Raw genomic sequence first — 21,132 nt, 5'->3', positions numbered from 1 at the left:
GGCTGCCTGCTCTCGTGAGCACTCCATAAGTTCATAAAACATGTCTTCACGCGTCTTTCTCTTCCTTCTCCTAATCTGCGCTAGCCTCTGGGAGTGTGATGCCAGGCTGGGTTGGGAGACAGTCGCAGATGTGTCTGTGGGAATGGAAAAAAGGGAGTAAATTCCTGAGACAGATAAATGAAGTTGCTAACAAAGAACATAGTCTTTCTCTGTGAACAACACCATGCACTGGACCTTTCACATGCGCACTCAGGACAAGGTCGAATTTTCGGCCCTCGCCTTGACTGCCTGGGGTCCTGCAGTTGCGATCAGAGAAGCGTTGCAGGACACCTCTACTTCTGTTGCAGGAAAACATGGTAAGCCGTAGACTTGTTGCAGCTTAAAAATGTAATAGTAGCACTGGGCTCCTTTCGCACTGAATGCAAGGCCACTCTCTGCTGGCAGCAATCAGGGAAGCATGAGCTCTGCCCCTGTCCCACCACCTCGCGGCTGTCCCCGGGAAAGCTCCCTGTATGCTGCCCCTCTGCCGCCTCCACCGCGTGGCTGTAAAGCAGTCCCAATACTAACATTCCCCTCCCTAATTTAAAGCAGGGCGTCATGTGTGATATTACACTGATGAGGATCTCGGAGACCGAGAGGGGAAGGATGCTTCGTGAGACCATGCAGAGGCCAGGGCCGTATGCCGCCATGCTGTGCCGTGCAATGATCCCGGACTACCTGATGGACTCATGGCGTGGGAACGTGTGTTACCACGGGGGACCGAACAAGATCGCCCTGCCGCGGAACCTCATGCGCATGCTTGAGCGGTACCTCAAGCTATGCCGAGCTATCCCAGGAGGAGACTCTGTCCATTCCCGGGCACATTGACCGTCTTTTCATTTAAGTGCAGCATAAGGGACTACAGAGTGGAGCGTCCTGTGGTGGCCTAATCATGAATATCCGGACATTATTTGATTTTCTATACATAGTTAGGACTAAATAGTTGACTAAGCCAACTAAATCATGAACAACAAATTACTAATATAGTTAATATTCCTGTTTTGTTATAAATAAAAGTTTCTATGTTTAAATGAGTGACTGAAAAGCCCATTCTTAACAATATAAATATTCCAGTTATGTTTAAATGAAATGTTGAGATGTTTAAAGCACTCACTGCTTGATCCTTCCCCTGATTCGGTGTCCGGGGTAACGGCTGTGGACGGTTGGTAGGGGATCTCGGTAAGGGTGATGAAGAGCTCCTGGCTGTCGGGGAAATCAGCGGTGCAAGCGCTGTCGACTGCCTCGTCCTCCTCATCTCCTTCCTTATCTTCCCCGTCACCTAACATTTCCGACGAGGAACCGGCCGTGGACAATATCCCATCCTCGGAGTCCACGGTCAGTGGTGGGGTAGTGGTGGCGGCCGCACCTAGGATGGAATGCAGTGCCTCGTAGAAACGTGATGTGTGGGGCTGGGATCCGGAGCGCCGGTTTGCCTCTTTGGTTTTTTGGTAGCCTTGTCTCAGCTCCTTGATTTTCACGCGGCACTGCGTTGCATCCCGGCTGTATCCTCTCTCTGCCATGGCTTTAGAGATCTTCTCGTAGATCTTTGCATTCCTTCTTTTGGAGCGCAGCTCTGAAAGCACGGACTCATCGCCCCACACAGCGATGAGATCCAAGACTTCCCGATCAGTCCATGCTGGGGCCCTCTTTCTATTAGATTGCACGGCCATCTCTGCTGGAGAGCTCTGCATCGTTGCCAGTGCTGCTGAGCTCTCCACGCTGTCCAAACAGAAAATGAGATTCAAACTGGCCAGACAGGAAAAGGAATTCAAATTTTCCCGGGGCTTTTCCTGTGTGGCTGGTCAGAGCATCCGAGCTCGAAGTGCTGTCCAGAGCGTCAACAGAGTGGTGCACTGTGGGATAGCTCCCGGAGCTATTACCGTCGATTTCCATCCACACCTAGCCTAATTCGATATTGCCATTTCGAATTTAGCGCTACTCCTCTCGTTTTCGAGGAGTACAGAAGTCGAATTTAAGAGAGCTCTATGTCGAACTAAATAGCTTCGTGGTGTGGACGGGTGCGGGGTTAATTCGATGTAACGGCGCTAAATTCGATATAAACTCCTAGTGTAGACCAGGCCTAAGAGGGGTTTCTGTGGAGTCTTAGGGGAATCAGTTTGTTCCCATTTCTGATAGAACGATAGATTTTCCACTTCAGTATGGGCCTGATCCTGTGCCTGTTGAAGTCAATGGCAAAACTCCCACTGATTTCAGTTGTGCAAGACTCAAGCCATTTGCTTTCCTCTAAACCTCATAGAGGGGACTGTATGGCTCAGTGTCTACAATTCCTTTGATTTTAATATTATTCTGTAGCTAGTTTACCATTAAAGTTTGCCAAATATGTATTTCTTAGTCAAAAACACTAGGATCTAAAATATTTAGATTTCAGAATTGGTAAGCTGTGTGAGCTGAATCATGTAATTTTTAGAAAGGGAAGAGAGAAACTTTAATATTGTTGTGCTATATATTTTCATAGTTTTTGAATCAATAAATAGGATCAAACATTAATAGTGTTAAAATGAATATACTTATTTACAAAATTTTATTTCATTTTAGTAACATTGAATCTGAGAAATGGAGAGTGACATTTATCAAGTTTATGAAGATGAAATTCATTCTTTGGAAGAAGAAATTGAACTGTTAACTCAAAAGTTTGAAAACAAACAAGAATCTACATTTTATACTGATGAAGAGATACAAATATCAATGTATGCATTTTATATGTTCAGATTAATCTTGGTTTATGAATGTATGTTCAGCATTGTTCTTTAGGTTTAAATGTCCACTCCCATTAATGTTGTTTCATAAAGTAAACATTTTAGCAATAAAAGAATCAGAAGTATTGAGAAACGCACTTTGTATTTTAGAGGTGGCTAAAGTGTAGCCTTCAGAAGTTTACAATGTGACCTGTGGCTGCCCCCTTTAATACGAGGTACAACCTGTGGAGGTCACAGATTCTATCATGCACTGCTCTGTTGCCTTCTCTCTGTTGCATGCTGCACCTCTATATTAAAAATGAGGATAACAGTGATTTGCTATATCAAATTTGATGTGGCTTTTGGGATCCTGACAAGTTGCTAATTCTTTGACTCTGATTTAAATCTATAATTACAAAGTAAAATAATCTTCACGAAGCAAAAGGGGTTGTTTTGATTATCATAACTGGAAAAATGCAGATAAGCTGCCAAAACTCATTTTACTGAATGCTCCTGTGGCAATGTGAGTGCTTTCCATAACCACTAGCCTGTTGGTATATGGCAGGGAACATAAAGTATTTACATGGAATAGAACTTACATGAGTAGTGCCACTGAATTCAAAGTATAACTGAAATCATAATACATTTCTGAACCACCTTCACATGTCTACATGTTAGAGCAACTCTTTTTAAAAGCTTTCTCTGTGCCCTGGTGATTGCTAATGGATCTTTTCAATTCTAGAAAATCACTCCAAGGAGAATCTAAACAACATGAATCTGCACCAGATCTGAAAGCTGAACTTGATTGTTTAGAATCTGACCTCTCTTTTTTAATGAAATTTACTGGCATTTGGTTCACAAATTACTCCAAGGAAACAGTGGAAAAAAGTAAGCATTTGTGTGCCTATTAGTAACATTATTGCAAGCATTTTGTCACAGTTTGCAGTTGCAGATTATAGTTCAGCATTCAACATTTGCAGAAAAGCTTGTGCTCTGAAATGATAAAACACTAGCACAGTAATTGCTGGTAAATGGAATTCTGTGATGTTATACATACTGCCAAATGATTCTTGGTTTTACACTCAATGGCATTACAAGGTTATAACAGAAGACAGAATGTTGCCTATATATATATATATATATATATATGGCTGGAGATACACTGAAGATCTAATTTGAACTTCTAATCAGTTTGGTAGGAAAGTTTTTCATTTACATGGTTAAATGCATGATTTATATTGTGTACAACATACATTGCCCACTCTTCAAATTTATAGCTTAATATTGTTTTTGTTAATGGGGAGACAGAATAATTATTGAACGTGATCAGAAATCTAAAATATTTTAACCTACTTTCATTATAGCTGGAAACAAAACTATACAGAAGCACAGATTATCAGGAAATTGCTATTCACTGCCTTTTCAGATGGAATTTCAACTTCTAGAAATACAGGTAATGACGAGATATTTCTATTGGGGGGAAAAGTACACATCCATAATTATTTGGATTTGTCATGATAGAAGAAAAACTGAACTTTTGGAATAGTTACTGTCACAGTCCTGGCTGAGTCCCCCTGGTGGACAGCCACTGATCTGTTATAATTGGGTCCACCTTTGAATCCTATATGCATCAAATCCAGCTGGATCTGCAGAGTCTAGTCACTGCTTCCATTTGAAGGTCTCCTAAGACATTCTCCTGGTTAGGCCTCTTGTCTGGCACCCTTACTGGGATGAGAGTCTCTGCAGTCCAACTGTGATAGGACCCAAAATTAATGTTGAGACCTTCCTAACTTCTTCAGCCACTTTGCACATTCTTCCAGAGTTCCACCTTGCTGTGGTTGCTCTGGTTTACAGTTTCTTTGTCAGGGACCACATGGTTGTTCAAGCAAAGAAAACAGGCTCTGCAAAGAAACTACTTAAAATACACATTTTACTATTAGTGCTCTGCCTGTCCAGGGACATTCAGATTTAAACTGGATTAAGTTACAGCAAACTAATTCCACTTTACTCCTTAATGAAACCATCAACAGGGGTGTGTGTGCATGGGTGGTAGTGGTGGATACGTTTATTTTATGCACATTGATTTCATACCTTTTAGGTGATTCGCCTTAATTTTCCTGAGTGTCCTCATGTGGACATGCCCTTAGCATAAAAGAGTTACAGATCTATGCAAAGCAATAGATGCCTGAATGCAATCCTGCCCTTAGAGTCCTTACCACTCCTGAGAGTCCTTGAGTTTGATCAGTGTCGTTGGAGGTAGACAAAGCCTCTCCTGCCTCCACTCCTCCAGTTGTGATGTCTGTTTGTATTAATGGGATGGTTTGCTTGCTTGGAGAGCATGTCCGTTTTAAAAGCAGTCTCTGACACCTTTTCTGTTTCTGTCCTCCGGCTGAGAATATTCCTTGCTCCAACCTTCCTGTTGGCTGCTGGGCAGAGTCTTGTTAAAAGTCAACGATTCTACTGAAAGCAACCCAATTGCTCTTCCAGAGTGGAGCTACTTAGGGATAGTCCACACTGACAACGTTAAAGCGCTGCCTTCTGTGGTCGCGGCGCCACGAGGGGCATAGCTACCAGCGCTGGGAGGATGGCTCCCAGTGATGGTGCATTGTCTACATTGGCGCTTTACAGCACTGCAACTTGCTGCGCTCGGGGGGTGTTTTTTCACACCCCTGAGCCAGAAAGTTGCAGCGCTGTAAATTGCCAGTGTAGACAAGCCCTTAATGTTGATAGTCCCTTGATGGCCCTATGTCAGCTTCCCAGACATAATCCGTTCCTGCTACAAAATGGAAGTTGTAATGAACACCAAAGATGACAATAAATGTTATTAATGAAAAATTAATTTGACAGATATACTATCAGACTGTCATAGATCGATCTTACATATACTGATCACTATATGTGGGGTCGGGAAGGAATTTTCCTCTTGGTCAAATTGGCAGTGATCTTGTGATTTTTTTTCTTCTTCCTCTGCAGCCTGGAGTGCAAGTTAATTGCCAGGATTATGTGAGTATATCTCACTTAATCAATTTGCTGCCACTGCAGGGGCCTCGGACATTGATGCACCTTCTATTCTCTACCTGTGGCATGTAATAGTTTAGTCTCCTGTGGGCTGTAATAATTGATTCTAATTTTGGTTGTTGGGTTTAGTATGCAGGTGCTGTGTGCTGTTATGGCTTGTGATAAATAGGATATCAACTAGATGATATCTAGAAGAAGGTGGTTCTTTCTCGGATTACATTTCTGACTCTACATTTATTTTCCAAATTTTTGGCATATTATATCTTTGTCTGTTACTGTCTTAAACAGGGAATATAAGTGCCATTAATATTAATCAGAAATAAGCACATGCTTCAAGAAAAAAAGACTATATTGTCCTCTTTAGGGAATTATACTGTTTCAATACATTGTTTTTATTACACACAACTTAGTGTGTTAATTTCTGTAAGCATCAGTTATTAGACAAGGGGTAATTGTTTTCAAGTTTTTTTTCTGTTGTATTTTTGCTGATGCTCCAATGTCTTCATTTTTTGCTGAGGATATACTTACCCTCAGATATTGTTATTCAGTAAACATACTTATGAATATGTAAAAGAAAAATGGTTTAAGTCTACTTGAAGAGAGACACAAATTAGTTTTGAAAGATTTGGTCAAAAATAACTACAAGGAATTGAGTTTTGACAACTTGGAAGAAAATATGTAAGTTTATTAAGTAGAACAGAGAAAACTAGCCACTCAGATGTATCTGTGAGGTGAAGAGTGATTAACATGCCAGAATGAGGTTGGGAGGAAATGGTTTCTTACAAAGTCCTTCAGATGTATACTTACATGAAGTAGTATCATATACTCAGTCTATTTGATGCACTTGTGAAACCAACATGGTATATTCAGATTCTGCAGAGCCAAAGCTTTCATTTAAAACATATAAGTAAGTGTTTAGCTTTCATAGTAACTTTCCAAGTGCTGAGTGAGTGTAACTGATACATACTGGTGGTGTCCTCAGTTTGCAGACAGTGTGAAACTATGATGCTTTGAGTCAAGATCTTCCTTGCCCCCATTAATTTCATTAGAATATTACTTCGCACACTTAGTAATGTTTTACATGTCATCATTAACTATTTAACTGCTGTTCATTCTATCAGCTGTGATAGGGAAGTGGTGGGTGAGAATGAAGCACACAGAGGAATTTAGAGTTGTTGCATGAAAAGAAAGAGTGAAGATAGAGAGAAACAGGGAAAGGAGGATAGGAAAAGGAAAGATCTACAAGACAGAAATAGCTGTGGTCCTGGGCTGAAAATATTTTCCCACTGAACAATGGTGAATGCAGTTTAACAAAGAATAATATCTGAAAGTTGAATTGCCATGTAAAGGCAGTATTCTACTTTTGATCTTTGATCAATCATTCCATTGATATCAGTGGATTGTGGACTTAGGGTAGAGTGTAAGCCTAAATTTATGAAGCAGCATATGGACTATAGTGCCAACCCCAAGAGTTCATAAATGAGTCAGGACCTCCAAAATCATGATTTAAAAAAAAAAAATTGGGTTCTCTTTATTTGTCTTTTTGTTTTTTAATCTTTAGAGTGAACTTGGGTTATGTTTTTAAGCTTTTCCCCTTAGCCATGACGCTTGTAAGCTTAACTTTTTTTAAAAGAAAGCGGAGATTTTCATTTAACCCCAGGAGTCCAAGAGTTGGACTTCTAAGAAAAACACGAAGTATCATCGAGGAGTCCTTGTGGCACCTTAGAGACTAAGAAATTTATTTGGGCATAAGCTTTCATGGGCTAGAACCCACTTCATCAGATAGCTTATGCCCAAATGAATTGGTTAGTCTCTAAGGTGCCACAAGGACTCCTCGTTGTTTTTGCTGATACAGACTAACACGACTACCACTCTGAAATGAAATATCATGAGACTCATGACAAAATCACAAAAATTGGCAACACTGGTTTAACTACATGTGGAATTTGGCCCTCTCCAAAAATGGGTATGACTCATTGCCTTAATGGGTAGAAAAGTCTCATAATATATAAAATCTTAAGGTAAATGTAAGAAAAATGTGAACATGTTTTAGGAACACAAGAACCCTACATATTAATGAGAGACATTACTAATCAGCGTCAATTATAAAGCCTTATATTAATCTCCTAAAGCTATGGCTTGGCTTGAGCATTGCCTTGTTTACCCTAAAAACAAAGGAGAATGTTTCTGCAGAATTTAAGAAAGTGAATCTAATTGTTCTTGAGCTACAGATAATTAAAATATTCTGATTAGAAATTTTTTACTTTTCTAACATTTTCCTCTTAGTTCAAAAACAGTTTGGTTCTCCCCCTTCAGACTTCTGATATAAGCAAATCTTGAGCCATAATCGAGACCCTAAGTCTGCAAGCACCAAAGCACATATGTAACTTTACTCACAATTGTAGACCAATTGACTTAAATTTAGGACTGAATCCTACAAAACTATACTCAGCTGAGCAGTCATCATTTGTGCAAAAAGATTCACTGAAGTCAAAGGGTCTACTCACCTTAGTTTGTTTTTACAGAATCATGACCTCATTTAATGCATTGTGAAGTTAACATATTGAAGTGAAGATGCAGAATTTCATGTTAATATTCTAATAAAATTTCAGGTTAATATTCTAATAAACAAAAATTCATGTTGATTATGCACTTTAAATCTATGCCATTAGATGGCAGTATTTCACTATTTACTGGCTGATTATTGAATTTAAATGACATTTTTTTAATCAGAGAAATTGTTATTTTTATGTGAATTTGTTTTGTTGATTCGTTATTTCCTGAAAAAAAAAACACACAAAAACCTGTGTCAAAATTATAATTTAAAATGCTAGCAGAGAGAGATTAATTTTCTGGCTTTGTTTTCCCCTCCCTTTTGCATTATACGTTTTAAGTTTCTGATATTTCATGCCTTTAAAAATATGGCGCTATATAAGCATCCGCTAGCATAGAGCAAATTACACATACAGACTCTAATGTGTATAGCACATATCTACTTGTACAGTCATTAAATACAACACAAATATATGGTCTTGTAATATGATAGAGATTTTACATAAGTCAGGAAATTTAAAGCTGTGGTTTCCATAGCAATTATAATTCAGCTTCCTTGCATGCACTGTATTACTATGTATTGTGTTACATTTGAAGATTTTATTTATAATGTGACTGGATTACATTCACTGTGAGAATGCTATCTATGAATTATTTAGTTACAGTAGTAAAATGTCAACACAACATTTCATGAACACACATTTTGCTTTTCATTTCTATTTTTTTAAGAAATGGACAATGCAGCATGCTTACTATGACGTTCAGATTTTTGTATGTGACTAATGTGTGTACTAACTTTTTTCCAAAAGTGTAGTTCAGAATTTTGTATGTAACGGGGAATTGAAAAAAATCTCCCCTCCCCCCCCAAACTAAAGAAAATATCCTATTGTGTTTTTGGTATGTTGGAGGTTCTATGAAAATATTTCTCACACTGCTATTTGGCTACCTCAGCAGCATAAAAGAGAGGCTGTGTGTGAATTTTTGTGTGCATAACAACATTTGTTTAAACAAGGAATTGTTTGGATTTTTCAAAATAAAGGTGAAATAATGGTAGTCTTGCGATTAAGGCACAAGATTGGAAGTTATGAGATGGGGATAATCCTGGTTTTGCCACAGACTTCCTGTGTGATGTTATCCAAGACACTTAGGTCTCCAGCATGCAATGAAAACACTGAAGTCAATGGGGGTCTGCATGGATGGAGGGGTCTGCCCATATTTCTCAATGCAGGATTGGGTCTTCAGTCCACAATTTTAAAACTTGGAAATTTTGCCATAACTTCTGTTCCTTAGGCTCTCCACCTGTAAAATTAGGATGATAAATGTTTTACTTCCTAGGACATTGATGTTGGGGAACAGATTTACTAATATGTGTAAAGTATTCTGAGACCCTTAGAATAAAAATATAGCTCTAATCCCCCTGCTACTATTCCCCCCAAACCCTTTTTCAAGGAATGCCCAATTAGATACAAATAGACCAGAACTGGATGAAAGATAAATTAGGATTATTTTTCTTCCTCCTGTTTTGGGGATATATAAAATGGCCACAGCATAGATTTCATCTGATTCCTTTCATCTTGCAACTTAATGAGTTAAATTCTTTTGTTTCCCCAAGTTCTTGATAGAAATCTGAAAGTTTTACCACAGCAAAGGATTTTTACTTCTGTCTCTAGATTAAAAATAAAAATAAAAAAAAAGGCCTGTACTGGTGCTAAAAGTCATTAACAATGAAAGATGGAGTCCCAAGTGCCGAAGCAGAGATCCTTTACAGAAAGATGAAGTTTGACATAAAAATACCATGAGATTCTGCTGTATTGTACTTAAACTCTCTCCAAGTACATACGCAATTTTAGCTTTATACTAACTTTAAACTCTACCACGTCAAATCTCAAGAACATTGAGGGAGTGGTCAATTAATTAAAAATTGCCTTTTTCCAGAGGACTTTTTTTCCCTTTAAACCTTTTTCAGTGGACCACAAGATGGCGCCTGGGTATAAAATGGTAGTGTCAGTTTCCTGGGATGCCAGTTTTCTATAAAGATACAATTGCTTACATCCAGTAACTGTGCTAGCAGCTTGTCTGCAGCTCTGTGCCCAGATCTGAGCCTTCTGCTATATGTTTTAATTGATTTTCTTTCCTTATGGTGCTTATTCAACTTCCTGAATTTTATAAAGTATCTTGGCAAGCCTCCTCCAACTCTAGTCATGGCAACATTGGCAATGTCCCTGTCCAAGCAATGCTACAGAATGTCATGATATGTTTTCACTTGACTCCAGCATTCCCATTAAATTTGTTTTCTCTATCTTACCTTCCCATGAGTTCATACTAGCTGGAATAGGAAAAACAGTATTGCATGCCCCAGTGCAATGAGAAGTATTAATGCTGCCTGTTTCATGATGTCTTTCCAAGTGATGTGTTCTAACTTCTAATCTTTCCACTGTCCTTTCCCAAGCTAACTGCTCTGACATGTTTTAAAACATATAATACAAATAATTATATACTTTCTCACTGTCTCTGTGAAAGCTAAAATTGCATACACTGTTTGAGATTTTAATTTGGAATACACATTAATGACACTTATTTCAGCAGGTATATTTGTATACACATATTCTTGTGAAGTAAAATGAAATTAAGGCAAAATGGATGTCATAAAATATAAAACAAATTCAAGAAATAAAACACAAGGAGAACTATAGAGCAAACAAATGATTTTCTTATTCCTCTCTTTAGATCACATTACATTATTTTATTTATTGAGTGGTTGGATGACAAAGTTTTGTTTGTTACACCAGGAATTCTCAACTTTTTTCTTTCTGAGCCCCCCCCACAGCATGCTATAAAAACTGCATGGCCTATCTGTGCTACAATAACTGGTTTTCGGCATATAAAAGCCAGGGCCAGCATTAGGGGGTAGCAAGCAGGGGAGATGCCTGGGGCTCCATACCACAGGGACCCCTGCAAAGCTACATTGCTCAGACTTCGGCTTCAGCCCCAGGTGGTGGGGCTCAGTACCCCGGGTGGCAGGGCTTTGGGTTTCTGCCATGTGTTATGCTTATAAGAAGCACCACGGGATCTTTTTCGGGGGAAAAGGCAATACGCCGCTTTTATTGAAGATACAACAATTAGCATATGCATTCAATCACACACCACACACACACTGTCCCACGAGTCGATGTTATAGTTACTAGTCCAGAGTCCGGATCAATCTAGTGGCCAGCTAGGTTGATCATGGGTAGGGAGGAGCCAGGTTCCATCTGTCACGACACGATGCTCCAGGGAAGTCTTGGCAGGACGAACCTGAAGTTTCATGGCAAGGCACCCTGCTTATATAGTGATTTTCCTTCATTGGGACCAATGAGTTTTGCACTGTCATGCTTTAATCAATTGTTGTTTGACGAGTGCTTGTTTTCTTAAATTGTCCTTCTCATTCTTTATCACAGCTATCCTGTCCCCATTGATAGGTGCCTGTCTTATTTTTAGAGTCGTCAATCTGCCCTCCTCTGACATATCAATAGGGGTGTGTTACAGCCTCCTGGCGCCCTTGCGTCTGTCTCCGGTTCCTCCCTCGTACATCTAGTTCAGCAATAGCCTTCACATGCATCTCTTAACACATATATTCCTCATGCACACACAAAACAGAACTAATTTACACAGAACATTTTAAATAGGAACATCAAGTTGCAATGCACAAGAAAACAATCATGGCATTCTTTTACTTATTTTAAAATGCTAGCCCTACAACAAAGTAGTGATCTTAAAACCATCTGTTATTGCCTTGAAATCAGCCCAGACACAGATTCTGGCTAATGCATCTTTACCAAATGGCCCATTAGGTCATTCCTTTCTGCTATTCAAAAAGGGTGGCTGGCAGGATATAATCAAATCATACACCAATACATTTAATACATGCTACATTATTATCTCATTATTCTTTATCCTTCATTCTAAATCATACAAAATACAAACATAAAATCCTACTACTAGACATGGACCCCAGCAAGTTTAAAGCTGGCCCTGCTTGAGGGACCCCCCTGAAACCTGCTCGTGGACCCCTAGGCCACGGACCCCTGGCTGAAAACCACTGTGTTACACAATGGTGGGGTTCTGTTTGTTTATTTGTTAATATTACTTGTTGAAGTCATGCTGGGGGATGAAGAGAATGGGACAATAATAGATTAAACAGAAAGCAACGCCATGTTATGAAGCATACAAGCACCATCATCTTGTACTTCTTAAAAATTGCCATTTCTCTTCAAGGGAGCATAGGTATTATTCCAATAGGTTGTTACCTTTGTACTATTTATGTGTGTCATCAAAGATTTTTCATATAAGTAGACCTCACTTTAAAATCTGTGTTTAAGAACTCCTGTAACTAGCAAGTTTATGTATAATTATAAATTAATCTGCATTTTTTCTTAATAATTTCTCCAATCTAGAGTAATGAAAGCATATCTGCTGCTGTTACTGACCTCAGCATTATAATGGAATGTGGTGAATATTCGGATTTAAGCAAGTTTGTGTCCAGGTAAGGTTTTTGTCAAATAAATTATTTTTGTATGGTTGATATGGATGGTTCATTGTACAAGAGAAAGTATTGAGTGGTTTGATTCTTTGGATTTGCTGAAAAAGCTGTGTCATTTTCTTTGCTTGGTAACGTTGTAATCAGTGGCTCTTAAATACCTTCAGATTACTGGGTTTGATTCAGGAATTAATAGAAGCAATTCTATGGCTTGTGTCATGGCAGGCGGGCAGATTAGGTTATCATAGATTTTTTTAAGGCCAGAAAAGTACCATATGAATAATAATAATAATAGGATATCTCCATTAATTATTATTATTATCTCCTAGAACTGGAAGGGACCTTGAAAGGTTGTCAAGTCCAGCCTCCTGCCTTCACTAGCAGGACCAAGTACTGATTTTGCCCCAGATCCCTGAGTGGCCCCCTCAAGGATTGAACTCACAACCCTGGATTTAGCAGGCCAATGCTCAAACCACTGAGCTATCCCTCCCCCAAATTATGAAGCCATATTAAAAACGGAATACATATTTTTGTTGTAATGTGTTTTAGAAGCTAAGCTTTGTATTGCTTAGTCTAGAGATAATTTAACTAATTTCAATTAATATGTAAGAAACCCTTTCATGGACTGCTTTTCTGTTCCAACATTGTTATACATGAGCAAAATGTGTGTGATTGTATCTCCCTCTAGTGATTGACCCTCATAAAGGATAGGAGTCTGTTTCTTATTCCTAGCTAGTTAAGGACAACTGGTCAAGCAGTCTTGTGCAAAGGGACATGTGGTTATCTCAATTTGCATATAAGCTGTAAACAATGTCCTCAGCAAGAGAGAAAAGGAAAGAAGATGAAGAAAATCTGCATCTCAGCACACACAGGTGACAGAAAACAGCATGTAGCATCTTTCCTCACTAGACTCTGTTTCCTTCTGCTCAGCTGGATAGAACTTTGAGGGGGCTGAACTATAAAAGTGAGGGGCAAACACCGCAAGGTGTATCGCTCCCTGTGCATCTCCTTCTTTGTACCCTAGAAGACAAAAGAAACAGCCATTGGACTTTGGGAGAGGGGTCCTGCCCTGTAAAGTTTGGTCAGTAATTCTGTTAGAAGGATGTGGTAAGAACTTCACTTTGAATCAAGTATAATTTAAGTTAGGCCCTAGGAAGTGCTTTAACTTTATTTTTCTTGTAACCATTTCTAACTTTTATGCCTCATTGCTTGTACTCATTTAAAATCTCATTGTAGTTAAATAAACTTGTTTTATTCTTTAATTGAAACTAATCCAGTATGTTTAAGTTAAATTGTCTGGGTAACGCTATTTAAGGTGGCAAGTTGTTGTGTATTATTCCCTTAAAGGGACAACAGATTTAATATCTCTGGACTGTCCAAGAGAGGGCTGCTCAGTACAATACATATATTTTTGGAAAAATCCAGGACTGGTAGTGTATTGGGGTCACTCTGCAGAAAGAACCCAGGCTGGTAAAAGCCAAAGTGTGACCAGAGTGTGGCTGGCAGGCTGCAGTTACATACAGACATTTAGGGTGTTGTTTGCATGCTAGCAGGCTGCTTGTAAGTGGTCCAGGTGGTAGCTACTGCAGTAAGGCATTGTAAGGCGCCCAAGGTGCAGAGCAGCCCCTCACTTGGTTGGATTGCACCCCAGTATGTCACAGTCATGCTACCAGCCCTGCCTACAATGGTCTTTTTTTAAACAAGTTCAATATTTTTGTTGAAGTGACTTGTAAAGTATAGTACATATTTATCACTCTTATCAGAGAGGTGAGAAGTAAGCAGAGGCACCACTGGCATTTGAACCCACAATCTTCCATTTACTAGACAGTTGTTTAACCAGCTAAGCCATGGCATCTAGTGCTACCATCCTCATAGGTCAGGAATGTGAGGCTTACTACTGGTATCACGTAACCTGCCATGGATCAGATGCTTGGTGACTAAACCGGGAACGCCACTACTCACCAATTGGTAGTGGTGGGGTTGCCAGATACCCATTGGAATGAAAAACAATATCCACAAAGGAGTAATTCCATCTGGTGCTGACTCCTTGCAGACAGTTCTTGGTTGAACAAAAGCTGGGGAGAAAACTCTGAACTGAATTCACTGTGGAGAAAGCGTCAGGTGGTTGGCATTGCAACTCAGTTCTGCTCTCTGGCATCTCTTGCATTGGTGCTGGCTTCCAAATATCTTGGTCTTTCATGCCTTTTTGATCCAGTCAGTATTACCAGGAGGGGGGATTTGGTCCCAAGGCAAGCCTCTGCCTCTTTATTTTTCTGCCTAGGTGTATGTGCCAAAGGTTTGGGTATGTTGGTTGCACTCTTCAAACTTGCTTGCTGGAATGTGAGGACAGTTTGCACTGTGAGGATGACCTCAGTGAGGTCAATGGCCCTAGAAAGGTTGCCATCATTGACCGAGGGCTGGAGAAGCTTGACATAGACGTAGCCACTCTCTCTGAAGTCAGACTAGTTGATGTAGGCTCTCTATGCGAGATGCATTACGCCTTCTTTTGGCATGGAAAAAGCAAACGACTATCACAAACGTGGGATGGTTTTGCAGTCAACTCCTTAGCACCCAGGGTCGAATGTCCCACTGCAATATGAGGATGTATTATATCACTAAGAATATCTTCCATAGGCAGCTTTGCCAATATCATTACCTATGCCCCAGCACTTTATTCCACCTTTCAAGAGAAGGACTTGTTCTATTAGCAGGTAGACAGTGTCACCAGCAAACTACCACTGGGCAAGTGACTATATCTATTGGGATATTTCAATGTTAGAGTCCCTCTCATCACGAGATGTGGTTGCTATGCACTGGCCACCATGGAGTAGGAAAAATGAATAACAATGGGCAAACAATGCAGGAGTACTGTGCATTGCCTATAACTACTTCCAGGGTAGTCATGGCCAGAAGGTCTCCTGGAGACATTCCACAGCTGGCCACTGGCACCAACTGGATTTAATTGTCACCCACAGAAAACACCTACAGGATATTCACCATACTTACAGTTTTTACAGTTCAGACTGTGACACAGACCATGCTGCAAAATAAGGTTTTCACTATTCCATTATACCAAACAAAGCTTTTTCCTCACACATTAACATCAACAACACAAAAGACCACGGAGGATGTCTTCAACTCACTAAAAATCTCCGGGAAGCTGTGTCCTGCATTCCACCTCCCCTAGTTGCTGATGCAGCGTGGAACACACTTAGACTGAATATCCATATAGCTTCAATCCTAGCTTTTGGTAAAAAGAATGTACAAGATAAAGATTGGTTTGCAGCATATGCTGAAAAAATGCTTCCAGTTATTGAAGCAAAATGCACGGCATATCTCCACCACACATGAACCATTGTCTAACCTCAGAGTGGCCAAGAGCTCATTGCAGTGAAGAGAGAGACAATGAGCTCAATCATACTGCCTCAGTCTGTATGAAAAAATACATTTTTTTTCAGAATTGAGATCTAAGAAGTATGTATGATGGAATCAAGAAAGCAATAGGTCCTTCAGCTAAGAAGACTACCCCATTCAAATCTCTTAATGGAGACATACTTATTAAGACAAGCACACAGATGCAGTGCTGGGTGGAACATTATCACAAACTCTATCCATGTGCAACCACTATTTCTGAAGCAGCACTAAATGCGGTCCCCAGGCTCCAGACCATCAAAGAACTTAATATAGAATCAAATGTAAATGAGCTTGAAAAGGAAATTACCTCCTAGCACCAGGAAAGACTGCAGGAAAAGATGGAATTCCAGCTGAAGTACTGAAACAAGGAGGACAAGGTGAGCTGAAACAGCTGTACAATATCTTGCTTACCTGTGGGAAGGAAGGAATGATACCACAAGACGTGAACAATGCCAACATCATAATGTATGAAAACAAAGGAGATTGGAGTGAGTGCAAAACTACAGCACATTCTATAGAGCAGGGGTAGGCAACCTATGGCACGCGTGCCGAAGGCGGCACATGAGCTGATTTTCAGTGGCACTCATACTGCCCGGGTCCTGGCCACCGGTCCGGGGGGCTCTGCATTTTAATTTAATTTTAAATGAAGCTTCTTAAACATTTTACAAACCTTATTTACTTTACATACAATAATAGTTTAGTTTATATATTATAGACTTATAGAAAGAGACCTTCTAAAAATGTTAAAATGTATTACTGGCACGCGAAACCTTAAATTAGAGTGAATAAATGAAGACTCAGCACACCACTTCTGAAAGGTTGCCCACCCCTGCTATAGAGGAACAACTACAGGAATTTCTGTCCTTAGTGTTGCAGGCAAGGTGCTCGTACGAGTCATTCTCAAAAGACTAATTTTTTGCTGGATATATATATCCAAAGAGTCAGTGTGGCTTCTGTGATGGTAGATAAACTATTGACATGGTCTTCGCACTAAGGCAACTGAAAGAAATGTGTCAAGAAAAAGTGAAACCTCTCTATGTGGCCTTCATAGATCTCACAAAGGTTTTTGACCTGGTCATCAGAAAGGGAATTTCCAATTGCTAGAGAGTATTTCTTGCCCCCAAATTCTCTTCAGTATGATTTGATCCTTCCATGATTGCATAAACTTAGGCTACAGTCCACTATGATGTTGATCAATCTGGCAGCTTTGAAATCCAGAGTGATTTCAAACAGGAATATGTTTTGGAACCGACACTTTTTGGTATATCTCTGTGCTGCTTTGTTGTGTTTTCTCATCTAGCACTGAGGATATCTATCTCCACACAACATCAGATGGAAATCTCTTCAACATTGCATGTCTAAGATCAAAAAGCAAAGAAGAGAACTTCTTTTCGGTGATGGCGCAGTGCTCATTGCACACAGTGAAGAGGCTCTCAAGCAAGTTTGCAATAGCTTTGTGCTTGTTTGTGATTAACTTGGACTATGTATCAGTCTAAAGACGATAATGGTTATGGCACAGGATGTGTTGACTGGACCAGACGTTTCAATAGCTTATGTCATGTTAGAAGTTGTTCACAAGCTCTGCTATCTGTATCAGATAACTTATCTCTAGATGATGAGCTTAATTCTTGCATCGTAAAGGCAGCTACCTCATTCGGCTGACTGACCAAATGTGTTGTATGGGATAATAGGAAACTAACATTTGAACACCAAGATATGTGCCAACTACACTGTGTTCTGAGTACGCAGCTGTATGGTGGCGAGACCTGGACCACCTACAGCAGGCATGAGAGAAGGCTAAACACTACACCAACAGTCTTCATCATATTCTAAATCAGGGGTTGGCAACCTTTCAGAAGTGGTGTGCCGAATCTTCATTTATTCATTCTAATTTAAGGTTTCGCGTGCCAGTAATACATTTTAACATTTTTAGAAGGTCTCTTTCTATAAGTCTATAATATATAACTAAACTATTGTTGTATGTAAAGTAAATAAGGTTTTTAAAATGTTTAAGAAGCTTCATTTAAAACTAAATTAAAATGCAGAGGCCCCCGGACTGGTGGCTAGGACCCAGGCAGTGTGAATGCCACTAAAAATCAGCTCGCGTGCCATAGGTTGCCTACCCCTGTTCTAAATATTAAGTGGGAAAACAAAGTTCCTGACACTGAAGTACTTGAGAAAGCAAAATTGTGTTTTTGAACACAGATGTCTCTGTGGGCTTGATCTGGATGGATGATAGACATGTTCTAAAAGATCTCTTGTATGGAGAACTTGTGGATGCTCCAAGGCCACTGGACCAATCTAGGCTCAGGTTCATGAACGTTTGCAAGAGAGACTTGAAAGCATTCAACATGAACACTGTAAACAGAAAAGATTCAGCTAGCAACAGGCCACATGCTGTGCTGGACCAGGATGTCAAATAGGCTGAAGAAGGGTATTGAGGGAAAGAAAAGCGAAGAGAATAAAGAGGAAAGCGCAGCAAGTCTCAAGCACTAGTAGTGGGCCAGCATCTTCCTCTGGATCAGTCCCATACCTGGATCAGTCCCATGTACCTGCACTATTTGTGGCAAGGACTGTTGCTCAAGAAGTGGACTCTGTAGCCACTTACAATGCTGCAGTATGACACACAGTAACTGAACTGTTTTGGTGCTTACACCATCATATTTAGAGACAGACAGCTGCCATGAGATCAGGGGGGTTAGAACAGAAATCAGAACCATTTTGTTTATCTTTAAAGTACCTCTGTGATAAAATGTGTAGTGTAAGTAGTTCATGTTAGAGGTAAGTGTAATGAGTCTAGCATTGGGCTAAACTCTCCCCACATCTTTATTAAGATATCACAGTCCTGATGCTCAGTATGTCTGCTCTTGCACTGTTGAACTTTGCCTGAGCACTTGCTGCTAGTTATTCTGATATGTGCTATACTTATTGTGTCACACACACTGACGGGGGGGCAGGTGAGCCGGCGGCGGGGGGGGGGGGGGGGCTGAGGAGGCGAGCGGGCAGGCAGTGGCAGGGGGGCAGGTGAGCTGGTGGTGGGGGAGGGCTGAGGAGGCGAGCGGGCGGGCAGTGGCGGAGGGGCAGGTGAGCCGGCGGCGGGGGAGGGAGGCTGAGGAGGCGAGCGGACAGCGGGGGGTGAGTAGGCGAGCCAGAGGGGTGGGGGGCTGAGGAGGCGAGCGGGTGGGCAGTGGCAGGTGGGGCTTTATACTTGGGGGGTGTGAGGAGGCGAGCGGCGAGTCAGTGGCTGACCTGTTCTACTGATCTTGTCTCTCATAAAAATTGGTCCTTTTTGCTGCTTTTCTCTGGGCTGAGGGTTGTCCCAATGCTGCAAAGAGGGTGTTCCCAAAGGAAGGTGCTTGCTTCTAACCCCTGAGGCCATCAGTATGTCTGCTCTTCTCTAGTCAGCCCACTTGACAAGTTTAATTGTCCTTGGTCTGGCTCCCATCCCCTCTCCAAGGGTTGCAGCTGTCTGGAGGTGCCTGCCTTCCATGCCTGCCTCATTCATTTAACAGGGCAATTGATTACAAAGTGGGGGGAAGATCTTATTCTACTTCTAGCAAAAAGACATTTTTCTTTTACCTTAATTATACTACCTTAGGGGCCCGCTATAACATATTACCAAGGTTCAATACCGCTGTTTCGACGGGGCAGCGCTGGGGAAGGAGGGTTTGTTTTCGTGGGGCGGGCGCTGCTGGGGGGGTGTTGTTTCCGCGGGGCTGGGCGGTGCTGGGGTGGGGGTGAGGGGTGTTTCGGGGGGGCTGGGCGGCGCTGGGGTGTGTGTGCTTCGGGGGGTGGGGGGCGGTGGGTTTCGGCCCTCAGCTGTTTTCTTTGGAGTAATATGGCCCTCGCTGCTTTACGAGTTGTGCAGGCCTGAGCTCTTTCACTAATCTATTTAGCTCCCATTTGAACCCCGTTATAGTATTGGCTTTCACAACATCCTCTGGCAAGGAGTTCCAAAGGTTGATAGTGCGTTGCATGAAAAAATACTTTCTTGTGTTTGTTTTAAACCTGCTACTTATTAATTTCATTTGGTGGCCCCTTGTTCTTGTATTATGAGAAGGAGTTAATAACACTTCCTTATTTACTTTCTCTATACTACTCATGATTTTATAGACCTCTATTATATCCCCCCCAGTCGCCTCTTTTCCAAGCTGAAAAGTCCCAGTCTTATTAATCTCTCTGCATACGGAAGCCGTTCCATACCCCTAATAATTTTTGTTGCCCTTTTCTGAACCTTTTCCAATTCTAATATATCTTTTTTGAGATGGGGCGACCACATCTTCACGCAGTATTCGAGGTGTGGGCGTACCATGGATTTATATAGAGGCAATATATTTTCTGTCTTATCTATCCCTTTCTTAATGATTCCCAACATTCTGTTAGCTTTTTTGACTGCTGCTGTACATTGAGTGGATGATTTCAGAGAACTATCCACAATGACTCCAAGATCTCTTTCTTGAGTGGTAACAGCTTATTTAGACCCCATCATTGTATATGTATAGTTAGGATTATGTTTTCCAATGTGCATTACTTTGCATTTATCAACATTAATTAATTAATTTTAATTTATCAACATTAATTAATTACAGGTAGGCAAGGGTCACGGGAAAAGCAACAAGGAATTGGATAGGACAGACCTTGGCTGTTGAAGTGAGGACCCCTGAGCTGGAACCTGGAGTAGAGGGTGGGCCTGGGTTCCCCTACCAGCCACTGGGGAAGTGGTGCAGACTACACAGTGGAAAGTGGACTGCCTGGGGCAGTTCGCCTTAGAAGACTTTGAGGACATAAGGGGAGGACTTTGGGGACCTGGCCATGGGGCCCAGTCACAAAGAGGAACCTGCAGCTCCTGGAGCTAGAGGGGCAGGAGAGAGAAGACCTTGGGTGGAGAGACTGCTA

At 40.9% G+C, this 21,132-nt stretch overlaps 1 protein-coding gene across 3 annotated transcripts in view; it reads left to right on the top strand.

The window, feature by feature from the left end:
• The window catches only part of CENPP (centromere protein P), a 362,315-nt gene that overhangs the window by 5,324 nt on the left and 335,859 nt on the right, over nt 1-21,132 (top strand). For 2 of the 3 annotated variants that reach the window (XM_065408728.1, XM_065408729.1), the window contains exons 2-6: nt 2,596-2,747; nt 3,478-3,623; nt 4,100-4,188; nt 5,709-5,738; nt 12,740-12,828. In XM_065408728.1, the coding sequence (XP_065264800.1) occupies nt 2,614-2,747; nt 3,478-3,623; nt 4,100-4,188; nt 5,709-5,738; nt 12,740-12,828 (488 nt within the window). In that variant the 5' untranslated portion in view covers nt 2,596-2,613. The remainder of the gene's footprint in view (nt 1-2,595; nt 2,748-3,477; nt 3,624-4,099; nt 4,189-5,708; nt 5,739-12,739; nt 12,829-21,132) is intronic. The other variant, XM_065408730.1, reaches the window with a different exon arrangement.

The sequence above is a fragment of the Emys orbicularis genome, chromosome 7, assembly GCF_028017835.1.
Source record: "Emys orbicularis isolate rEmyOrb1 chromosome 7, rEmyOrb1.hap1, whole genome shotgun sequence".
NCBI lineage: Eukaryota > Metazoa > Chordata > Testudines > Emydidae > Emys > Emys orbicularis.
Note: the sequence above shows the minus strand (reverse complement) of the source record. Positions and strands in the feature narration are given on the sequence as shown.